General features: G+C 31.6%; 1 protein-coding gene across 1 annotated transcript in view; it reads left to right on the top strand.

Annotated features, from left to right (window-relative positions):
• Positions 1-12,651, top strand: part of LOC106469699 (nose resistant to fluoxetine protein 6-like) — a 74,145-nt gene that overhangs the window by 56,903 nt on the left and 4,591 nt on the right. The window contains exon 8 of the mRNA XM_022398276.1: positions 1,398-1,540. Within this exon, the coding sequence (XP_022253984.1) occupies positions 1,398-1,540 (143 nt within the window). The remainder of the gene's footprint in view (positions 1-1,397; positions 1,541-12,651) is intronic.

The raw sequence follows: 12,651 nt of genomic DNA, 5'->3' as shown, positions 1-12,651 counted from the left end.
CCTAGATACCTCTTTAAGTTTCTACAACAGTTCCGGTAATGTGACTTCTTTGTTCAATACTGTATATATATATATCCGTGTCAGTGTAAATTACTTGTATCTGATGATGACAAAACCTTGCCGAAACGTTGTACATTTGCTGTTATGTTAAACTTATATTAAAGTTTTTCTTCATTACCCATTCAAGCCGTCTCCAGCCATTATTAGTCTCAAAGTGGGTTCCTCGTTATCGAATTTGTACTTATTCTTAATTTCACCCCATCCTCCTGCATATATCAAGGTGAGATATATGAATAGTTATGGATGATCATATATTGAAATCATCTTAGGTGTCTCAATTGTTATCAATCCTGGCATTCCAAAATATCATGTTGTAGAATCCCTCACCAGTGATCTTTATAGTGGTAAAAATCATGGTAGCAATGGCTGTTGTGGTGACCCAGTATGTGCCAGATTACAATTTCCTCTTATTCGTGATCATGCTCTAAGTTGAAAGATAAATACAGAATGCAATATATGAAGATGCTTAGTAACATATTTTTGCTGAGACACAAAATATTCACAATCATGGCAAAGAAGATTCCACAATTTTAGTTGGAGCACATACATTTATCTCTGTATCAGAATAATCAGATACTTTCTTGTATCACAAGGATTTTCAGCTTATGAAATAAAAGCTTGGATAAGTCTGTTTTTACAAAGCAGAAAGAGGTTAGTCTTATACATTTATTTTGACAAATGTTCCATAGACTTACTATTGTATGTGGATATTTTCTTCCGACACCATATATAAGCAGAAAAATTCGCACATTAAGCGATGAATCTAACCCCGGATTTAAGAGTTGTAAGCCCGTTACTTTACCCCTGATACACCAAGGGACAAATGCAAACAAAAAAATATGGCTTCCACCTTTGGCGGCACATTACAACGATAGCTAAAATAATCAAAACATAAATTCATGTGTTAATGTCTTTAAATTTCATATCGATTTTCTGTAGAGGGCAGATAACAAATGTTCATCATGCAAATTATGCAAGGCAGAGTTAAAACAAAATTTATGTTGGAGATTTATAAGTAAGATATAGATATGTACAATTAAATTATGTGATTTTTCTGGGGTAAGTCATCAAAATATATTTATGCAATTAAATAAGACTCAGCTTGCACAGGTAAAGCATACGCTTTTCTTCAACAATTTCTTGAATAATATTATGAACACAGATCATAATATTCTTTTATTGTAGATAATATTCAAATGCGCAATTAAATATTTAAGACAATAAGTTTCAAAACATGAAAATATGTATAAGCTTATATTATTCTCTGGTTATGACAGCATTCCATTACTTTCTACGTATAAGAAAAAGGAACAAATAGTTCCCTTTTCATCCCCTAGGTGTCATAAACGCTTTTTTGTCGTGGAAAGGATTCATTCCACTTTCTCGGATGACATACATGACGTACCTCACTCATCTCTGGATACTGTGGCTATATATAGGAAACCTGAGAGAGCGAGTATACAGTGGGCATCTCATAACCGTAAGTAAGACTGGCTTGTTTCTAATATATGTATAAAGGTAAGCTGAGAGAATAATGTTATTACTAACAGATAAAGGACGAATATTAGTGTTTCCTCCAAATTCCAAGAAATATTAACAAATCATTTTATTATTAAAGCCCATTGAATGGAGTAAGTTACTCACGGATTTTATTTAAAATACATACGCTAGATATAAAAGAAAGTGGTTCGTCCAAAAACAGGCGTAACCTTTATTTAAATTATCTTTCAAACAATTGTTCATAATTTTATTTAAAATTTCTCTATCCTTTTAACTCTGAGTAATGTATTACAATACCTTTTATTAAATATTGAAAAAAAAATCTTTAATAAATCATGATGTGGAAAAACCATTATAGGATTCAGCCTTTTAATTCAAAAGTTTAGCTTAGCAAGAAATCTTTCTAGTTTATTAGACATTTTGTAACGTGCAAGAAATAAATTAATTATCACATTTTAACAAAAAATGAAGGAATATTTATATTAGGTGAAGGAACCCCCCTCCCCCCCCAAAATAAAAGTGTGGAGAAAATCTTCAGCCAATATGTTTTTCAATCGAACCATTTCTGATGTTAAATCTTATTTTTTTATTATTTTTATCTACTTTTTGTCAACTATGGGAAAACGAACTATAAATGTAAGCATTTTAAGTTCAGAAACTTACCGCTGACCCAATGTTGGTTCTAGATTTACTAAATATATTTGTTTATTATATATTGCAATAAACGTCAATTTTTTTTCTTCAAAATTATGGATTTCACTTATTTCACTATTTTGTTCAAAAATAATGTAGTAACTTCTCAGTTACATAAAGTTGGCAAAATTAGTAATAAATTAGAATAGCTTATTTTGATATAGGTGTTTTAGGCTTTCCGTGATAAGACATTTTAGTATAATTGTTTTCCACAAAAATTATCCACTAAAACATTAATATATTTCGTAGCAAATGATGGAAAATGTCGTCCAGATACAAAAGATAATGTAACTGTAAACGTCTGTTATATTCATTTTTATTTTTATGCATTAAGTCAGTTGCATCATACCTGTTATGGCGCGAGTATGTCAATGTTACCTTTTATAAATAGCACATGAGTAGCATAATTAGAATACACTCTGTACATTGATGTTCAAGTTTTCTCATCAAACTGAAGGCTTAGTTTTATAATATAAAAATAAACGTAAATGGATGAGTGGAAAATTTTATTGCTACTTAATAGCAAATTTTAGATTTTTTTCATACTGTTTATACAAGTCCGTGACCTTTATAGAGGATAAAAAGGTGATATGTTGCAGTAATCTATTTTATCTATGTTTTTTCAACGAAAAATAATAGTTTTAGATGTGGGTCATTGAAGATTTGTATTTTATTTAATTTTGTTCTTCCAAATTTAAGGCTTGGAAATAGAGGTTAAATCTGAAAGACGTCGTATTCTTACTGTTCCGAGGGCTCTACATCTTTACATACGTCCCTTACTAAAAGGAAATGCTGATTGTATGCCATTTCATTTAAATATGGTTTTTGTGTAATATTATATAAAAAAGGTAACCAAACTATTTAACATCTTAATATGGAGTTACAAACAAAGAGTAATGGCAGATATATGATGAATAATGCCTTCTTATCTGTATGCAAGTAGACACTAGGAAATGCTTGTTATACACGTATTAAGTAATGTGAGAGTAGAGGTTCCAGTCAGACGTAATTCTATATGTAGGAATCAGATTTTCAGAGAGAGTACATTGTAAAATGTGAGATATTGTTCTCCTATATATCTTCGTCAACGTAAGTGCATTGTGAAAATATATTCATGAAACACATTTCTCTAATTAACACATTATTGAATACAGAGAGCAAAGTTATTTATTCGATATGATGTCAGTTCTATAGACCCCAGCGAGAGAGGGTAGAGACCAGAGGGCGCATTGCTAGAAGATGTCACGTGACATTATAGTTCGAGTGTTACTCCAGAAAGATCATGTTGCTAAGCCATGGAGTGGCACCACAGAGCACGTTGATATGATGAGCGCGCAGATAGTTTGTGAGGAAACTACGATAGGGTGATGTAGATAAACATATCATCAACTTTATAGTACTAATCAAAATCTGAAAATTAATATTTTATCTAATTTACATAACGTTGTGTTTACAATTATCAGTAATGAAAAGCTTCTTTTCCCAATTGCTTTATAAGTAAAACATTAAATTTGCTATTTTAATCTTATCAACTTTTTTATATAGTTTTTGCTTATATATGTATATATGACGTACGTCTTATAAAGGTGGATGGTGTTTCTATTGGTGGAAAGTGTTGCTAATATTCTATAGGAGGATGGTGTTCGTTTAGGCTAATAGTTCAAAAGGATGATAAGGTAATCATAGGGTGTTTTAATGTGTCATCAACATCTATAACTAATTAAATACAACTATTCTTTGTATTTTATATTAGTTTAGTATAACAATATAAGGGTACTTGACAAATTATTTCATTTTGACACTATTAATTTTGCATAATAAATATTTTGCAATCTGATGTACATAAAAAATAAATATCTATTAAAAGGATGTATTTACATGACAACTTTTGCTACAAAATCGCGAACAAATATATCATTAATATCTTTGTAGGATCCAGGTTTAGATAACAGTTTTCACTTTGAAACATTTCGACAATGATAACGAGCATAGTATATACAATATTTTCCACATACAGACGTATATGGTCCTTGAAGTACATTTTTGTTGTAAGTCGATTTTCGACCGTTCTTCTTGATGACTTTTTGTTTATGTTGAGGTCATGCGGAGGCAGTCAGGCAGTTGGTAACTGGAAAACACACCTTCACACTTTACTTTGTAAGAGCTGGAATTTTAAACTTACACCATTGGGCAAGAACATTGGCTAACTTCAAAAGGCTGATCATGTCCTCTGTTTGATTACCACGTGTATCTGTGTGTCGATATCATTAAAGTCGAGTTCTAGCCACCATGTCTTTTATCTACCTTAGCTTTTCCCTTCAGACTCAGTAAAGTTTTTAATGTTGACCTTATACACGTAAAGGATGTGAGATAAAGAAATGAGCTTGTAATTCGAGTGTACACCCCCTTGTGAAAATAAAAAATGTAGAATAGAAAATAGTTATATTTATCCTTTTTTATGTTGGTCCCATCTAGTTTGACAATCTTTGCCTTTACATAAAGATATGATTGTGCTGAATCTAAATATTCATCTCCCAAACCTGATATAGACAATTCGGTGGGTCCTCTGTCGGTCACTGAAGATAGAGGATAATATTCAGTCTACTTACTTTCCTCAGTCAGGGTTTGCGTGGGAGGGAGAGAAAATAAGTTTACCTCAGACATTATGCACTGACAGGACTTTTCATGTGGTAGAAGAGTCATGATTACATGTTAAAAAAGTCTGTACTCAGTGTTGTTCAACTCTTGGTTTTAGCTATTTTTGAACATGGAACCTCTATGCTTCTTCTTTTTATTAGGTAGGGTAATCTGTTTGACACCTCGACCCAGATTCTGAGCTCCTTGTATTTCTCGTTATTTTCGAACATCAACAAAATATTTTCCTGTATGACATCTGATGCTAAATTTGTGTCTGATTGAACAGCTTGTTTTCCTAAGGTTAATGCTCATTTTTTTTCATAAATGACATAGCTGAACGAAACAAGTTACTCAAAACATGTCCTAATCCCTGACCCCGTTGCCATTGGTTACCAACGTAATAAGGTAAACCATTTCTCACTCATTAATCGTAATAGGCGTCATAGACAGCTGGTTTATGATATTAGGGTACTCTCATGGTGTGATAGATTAGAAGGATGAAGAATTATGACTCTTTCTTGTTTAGATGAGATAGGTCGACCTATATCGTCCTTTATATCAATCTCAATAGTTTGAAATGAGGATTGATAAATGTCTCAGTGATCATGTCTCCACCCTGATCTTTAACTTGAACAATCCGTATTAGTAATATATACACATCACCAACAATACCAGGTTCTACAATATCTGAGTAAACATAGAGTGAATAAAATCTGCCATGCATGTTAACAGTATATGGAGTTATGGTGGGCTCTGTTATCATGTGATTATTATCAAATCCAAGTAACACTGGTAGTATTGGATCAAGTGTTATAGAGGCTTCATCATTAACGTTCATACTTACTTTTGAGGTGAACGAATTCTAAGTAAATATAAGTTTATTGTCAGGTTTAGGAAGTGATTCTTCTACTTGGTTTAAGACTTTGATTAAATCCTCATTATCTTTGTAATGACCTGGTCTAATATAATTGATTATGATAGCAGAATAAGGGCCGGAAAAGTTTGGTAACCATCCTATGCCATCAGGCATGTTATGCCAACTATGTGGATACTGTAATTCAGCCAAGGCCACTTCCCATGAACCTCAAGGTTGATAGATCTTGGAAGACGAGTGACATAGTTTGTCAGAGTATTGCTAGCAAAATACTTCATAGAACTGTTACTTGGTAACATCACACACAGTGATCCATGCTGAATAACGAGTGACAGAGTTATGAATGTTTTATGATGGTAGGCGATTCAGATCCATTTGAGGGTACAGCTATTCAATTCATCAAGATACCTTTTCCATTTTACGAACTATTGTTTGTTTTTACCCCTTCGTTGTTCATGTAATATTTCTTCCACAGCATAGAGTTTATTGGGGGAATTGATAACACGTTGTGGTTCAGATTCGTAAAATGTTCTATATATTTTTTCTCCAAGATAACCTTGCAGTTTAGACACTGGTGGCTTTCTCTCTATTCTATCGTAAATCGTAAATATTTCGTCTTTTCATCCAAGCATATAGTCTTTCTTAACTTGATGCTTCACTTTACTAATATGTACTTCATTGCTCACTTTGAATTTAAATTTTGCTTTGGTGGGTGGTTTATAAAGTGTTTTCCACACCACAGACTAATTATTCTCATTGGTCTCATTTTAATGCTGCATTTATAGGATTGATTATAGGCACTGACTAAATTTCTCAAAATAGTGATATCTTTTATAATTCCACGATGAGTAAAATAGCGCCACATTCTAGTTGTAAGAGGGTGATTAAATATTTCTACTATAGACGTTTTTGTTATGTTATGTGTTGTAAAGAAATGAATATCTTGTTTCTTGAGATAACATTGAAACAGACAAAACGTAAATTATGTGCTAGTGTCAGTTTGAAGTTTACAGGCTTTTCGACCCTGTCTTAAAACCTGTTTGAAAGCTTTGATGAGTATCACATCTTTCTTATCCTTGAGCAGAATAACCCATGCATATCTAGAAAATGCATCGATACATATCAGCAAATACTTAAATTGATTGTTATATTGTCTTGGGTTAGAGTGATCCACCAAATCAGCTTGCCATTGTTTATTGAATCCTGAAACGATTACTCGGTTCCTCGAAAATCTATATCTTACTGTTTTGTGTATAATGTATGTATCCTGATGACTTAACCAGTCTTTAACCTGTTTTAGAATGACAGACTTACCTAATGCTTTCATAGATCTGAATAAAGGCTGTACTCTGCTCTAGCTAGCAGGATATGTAGGGTTATAATAGGTAGATTGAAGTGTTTTATTAGACATTCTTTTATCCGACTATACTATTTACTTTATATCTTACCATTACCTTTGTCTCTAACAGTAATAGTAATTTCACTTTTACAACAGGCGGTTTTAGTTCTTAGATGGCTTAAACTATTATTAAGTTTAAAAGGCTGACAATAGTCCATGATGATACTCAACAGACAAATGAATGAACAATAAAATACTAATTTATTAAAATTGAGCCCATTGAGATACAGTAAATTTGGATCTTTTAACACATATATCATGTTTCATATACAACCATCTGTCTAGATTTCTAACAAATTATTGTGGAATATTCATATCTGATAATCGTTATACAAATTCTTTGAATCCTCTAGGGTTAAAATTATTTTGCTTTCATAGTAAGTCATTAATTAGGTCGATTAGCCTATTTTGGGATGGATCTTACACTAATTGCTAATTCTTATCGATCATTCCACGTTAGATCCCTATTAGACCATATATTTCTTTTTATATTTCTGAGTAATACTGTCGACAATTTCTAAATTTTCATGAGTTGGCAATTCCATTTAAATTTTAACGAGTTCCATGGCTTGTTAATAAAAGGTCTGATGATGATGATGTTAGAGCTGGTTTATCATATGTGCTTTATCATCAATGGATAATGTATCATTTTGTATGACACGATTCATATCGTTATAGAGTTTAATATTTAATGAACTGGCCATTTTATTAACTTTGGGTTGATAAGGTGAGTGTACCAGTTCTTCACGAACAAGAATTATTTGTTTGTTCCATATTTGAAAAAGATTCCAACAGCTTAACAATAGCTCATCTTCCCAAACTGCCAAATAATGAAAGTATCGGTGCTATGAGTAATGGTAGAAACCCCCTTTCTACAGTAGTAAGTTTCTTTTCTGTTTAACTAATGCTTTCTCTCAGTAATTACTTGTATGATCTAAGTTTTGCGTTTGCATGTTTGTAATGAAAATGTTACCTTTTAAAACATTTAAAGTGCATTCGAAAATACATGCAATAAAGTCATTTTAGCTACAGAAATTAATCCTTAAATCTGTTTATGTGTTGCTTTAGGTAATGTGTGGAGTAACTCATGATGTTGTTTAACTCTAAGTATTATGATAAATAAATGAAAAGAGATTTTGAATACCACATATAAAAAATGTTTATTTATATATCCATTTAGATATTAGATTTATTTTTTTGAAGTAAATTGATAATTATTGTTGATTATTGTTAATATGAAATGGACAATATACAGTCAATTTTGAAAATTGATTAACCCTGGGGCATCCAAATAATTCCAGATTATAAGAAAGAATTTTAAGCAAACTTCTCAATATCTTAGCTTTCTTTCTTCCCTTTGTACAAATGGTGGCAAAGTTCTCTCTGATCAAGCTAGCAACACTCCACAGGTAGGGATAGTCGATGTTTCCAGTATTCCAAGGGATGTAATGATTGTACAGTGTCACCCACTCACACTAATGATGATCTGTATCTGAACAATATTCACTTGAAAAGGGTTGTTTAAACAAAAAAAGCACCTCTGTATCTAGTGACTAAACATTTAAATGCTAGTCCTTCATTTCCATATGGTCTGTCCTTCAGATAAAGTCCTTTTAGTTCTACCACAGCCACAGTCATGATAATAAATGTGTATACATTCAGAAAAAGTATTGTTCTGAGGCACAATTGCTCTGGCGTTTGCAGTTTCAAATCGATGAATAAGTAACCATAAAGTTGTCTTATTGCACCTTGATAAGCTTCTTCAAAGTACTTGACACGGGCTGGAAACACTTGTGTCACTAAAATGTTCAACTGAGATTTGCCTCTGACATTCTTGAATAATATAATACATTGATAATTTAAACTAATATCACATATTTCTCTACCCTGACGAAATATGCTGTGTATAACACTGATAAACTGAGATGGTGATTTCTATGTGTAAGAAGTTGATACCCTCTTTTATTTTCTTCACTTTTTCTCATAAGATCATCAATAATGAAAATATTTGGTTTAACAGACTAAATAATCACGATATTTTCCAAGCAGTTCTTCAACATATTGAATGTTAGGAATATTTTGCATTAAGTTCATATATAGGGGTTGAAATTCACCATAAAACCACATGATGTTTTCAGGAATAGGGTAGATAACTAAGCTCACAATCTCTGATTTATCCCTCCCTGTTGGACCTGACACTAAACACATAAAAAGGTTGCTACAGATGGTTATCTATCTCAAACTCCAATGAGAAATAATAGAAACAAGACTCAACTTATATAGATGTGAACATCAAGTTTGAGTGTACTTGTGATCTTCCTACAATGCTCTGCCAATTCCCCATTTTCAAAGCATTGACCATGGCATATTTATGTGGGATATTTCTCACAGTCCATCAGCTGTAATGAGCTTAATGAATTAGAAAGAAATGCGTGTCTACAATTATAAGTACTGTATCTTGATATAGATCAGTTGCACTACTTGTTTCACATAAGGTTTATGAAGTATATTCAAAAACATAAAATAATATTTATAGCAGATGAGTTATCAGTAATTATTGCTACTAGAACTATAAGATACCGTAATTGCATAAAGTTTGAATCCAAAGTGGCTGTAGTCTGATTTGACTGCAGTTTATGTATGGATGAGTGACCAAGATTTGACTGCTTCCTGTATACTGCATAACACTGTTGGTAAACTCAAGACTGACCTTTGATGATATGTTGAAAATTGCAAATCATGTAAAAGTTCTAACTTAAATACTAGATTTTATATGATATATAGCAAGGCTGATTTGTAAATGATGATTTTTTATAAGTTTTAATTCAAAAGATAATACAAGTTAACGTAACTTTGTTTCAAAATATCTTTCTGTTTCGAAAAGTTATGAAAAATTATGTTTTCTTACTCTGAAAGATCAATTAACAATTATTTATCATAACATGGAATCAAAAGCTTGTTAATATTAAAAAAAATAACAAAATTATACTTTAAAAAGTCAATATCTAAAATAAGCAAACTAACTTTCATGAATTATAAGAAAAATAATGTATTTAAAGGAGTACTATGCATAGATACGTTTCTAAGTAACGAAGGATGCAAAGTTCGGATGATATATGTCCTTTTATAACTGAGTAGTGTATATAAATTGTTTTTATTGTAAAGTATGGTTGATATATAAGAATTGCACAATATCGCTTATAAATTAAGTTCATTCCTGTATGAAATTTTATACTGGTGAACTAATACGTTTAATTGTTGTAGTGTACATAAACTGGTTTTGAAAATTTTAAAACATATGTCAATAGAGTTTTTGATCTGTCAACAAATATTTAAATATACATTTGAAAGTGTCATGAGTTTAGTCTCGTACATATAATTACGAAGTAGTAATATATATATATAAACACATATATAAAATGTGTGTGTATGTGTTACACAACTTTATAATTCCAGACATTTATTTGTTATTGATTCTATATCAATAGGGGAACACGTGACTATGAATCAGACCTTGTATTGTGTCCTCAGACAGACATTTATTTCTCAACATCTATTGCAGATGAAAGTTCGTTTATATCTGTACCATACTGATATGTTTTAGTAGAAATCATTCAGCATTATACCTAAAGCTCTAATCCATCAAGAATTAAGATTTGTGAAATATTTTCTAGGGAATAGTAAGAATAATATTTCTACAGTAGTAATTATTAAACATAGTTATTTACACAGAGGTTTTAAACTTTAGTGGAACAAGTACGCATGTTAACTTATAAAGCTAAACATGAGATTTGAATAAGCATCCTTTTCAGGATGTATATTGTTATACAATATATTAATTATAGAAATGAATTAACGATAAGTTTTTTACGTATAAAACATCAAAAATGCAAAACGTATGTCATGTAAGTTAAACATAGGAGCAAAACCTATAGAGCAAATGAATTAGTGAAGTGTTTTATAGATAAAGGTATTAATATTCGTAAAAGTATGTAAGGTAAATTATTGGTTATAAGATTTGCCTCGTTTAAATAACAGATAAATTAAGATACTATGTATAATACAAACTGACACATGTAACAGTGTTATAATAGTTGTCTCGTTGAAATACTGGTTTTACTTATAAACGTGAAACAGCAGATGTGTTAAAATACTACAGAACTATAGTAACACTGCCCTTAGTACACCGTCTGCCTAAAGTAACACTATCCTTCGTAAGACCTTGCAATAATACCAACATTTGCTCATTGAAGCACTGTCAGTCTTTGTAAAACATATGTAATATGTAAAATTAAAACTTTTGTCAAGAACTCACTTAGTGTTATACACAATAAAAATCATAGTTATATGGGAAGAGGAATAGCATAAGAATATACCTAATCCATAAAGCGAAACTAATGAAGCCGTAAGAATGTATGAAAAAGTATTGCATGGTATATATAGAGATGTTATCCCAACAAATCTGTCCTTTTCAAGACACATAGTTGTAAGAACTATGCATTGTAAATAAGGTAAAAAATTATTAATTAATCGATCATACTAAGACCTATATAACATCATTCTTAGTAGCTTCATCTGCCTATAAAAACATTATCCTTAGTAACTGTCTTTGTAAGATTTATGTTATTAAATATATAAGTGAAAATTATAAAGTTGATAACATTAGCATAGCAGATTTAATGCCTTAATTATAGAACAGAACTGTAATTGTGATAATTCTAAAAACAATATTATGCAAATTATGTAAAATATTAATATTAAGATTTTGATTTTTACTATAAAGTTAATGACATGTTGAGCTACATTACCCTCTACATCACGAGCTATCTGTGTGATCTTCATACTAACGCATTCTCTGGTGTCACTTCATGTAACTATGATGTCAGATGACATCTACTAGTAACACGCTCTCTGGCAGAAGACAAATTCCGTCGTCAAATGTCATGGTGGCATGACAACTTCCGATTGTCAAGTGTCATGACAGTCTAGAAATGTACCTCTAGCAACGCGCCCTTTGGTTCCACTTCGTGGAACTACGAAGTCATCATCTCTACCCCTCTCTTTCTGAGGCAGAGAATCAGTGTGTGTGTCCAGAGTGCACCTCTAACTTCTGACCCAAGATAAGTATCACGCATATAAGTGTGGAAAAAGAGGTTTACCCATAAAATTACAGAAGATATATGTTATTGCCAAAGGAAGGGTTTTTGCAAGGTTGAAATGAGATGGGAAAATTAATGTTACCTTAATTTTTAAACCTTTGATATAACAACTGCAAAAACCAGTGATACTCAAAATCATTCACTTCACACTGTGATACTTTCGTACGATAAGTATTATCACCTGGAGGGACAACGATAGGTATGTGTGTGTGTTAGCATCTGGAAACCAGAGTTAACTGGCTCGATTACCATATTTTTTAGATGGTAATTGGAACTGTCTGAGAGTATACATGGGCTAACTTACTTTAGGAATTTTGCCCTAGAAGGAC

The sequence above is a fragment of the Limulus polyphemus genome, unplaced genomic scaffold (genome assembly GCF_000517525.1).
Source record: "Limulus polyphemus unplaced genomic scaffold, Limulus_polyphemus-2.1.2 Scaffold3620, whole genome shotgun sequence".
Classification (NCBI taxonomy): domain Eukaryota; kingdom Metazoa; phylum Arthropoda; class Merostomata; order Xiphosura; family Limulidae; genus Limulus; species Limulus polyphemus.
The sequence above is the reverse complement of the archived record's forward strand: the minus strand, read 5'-3'. Positions and strand labels throughout refer to the sequence as shown.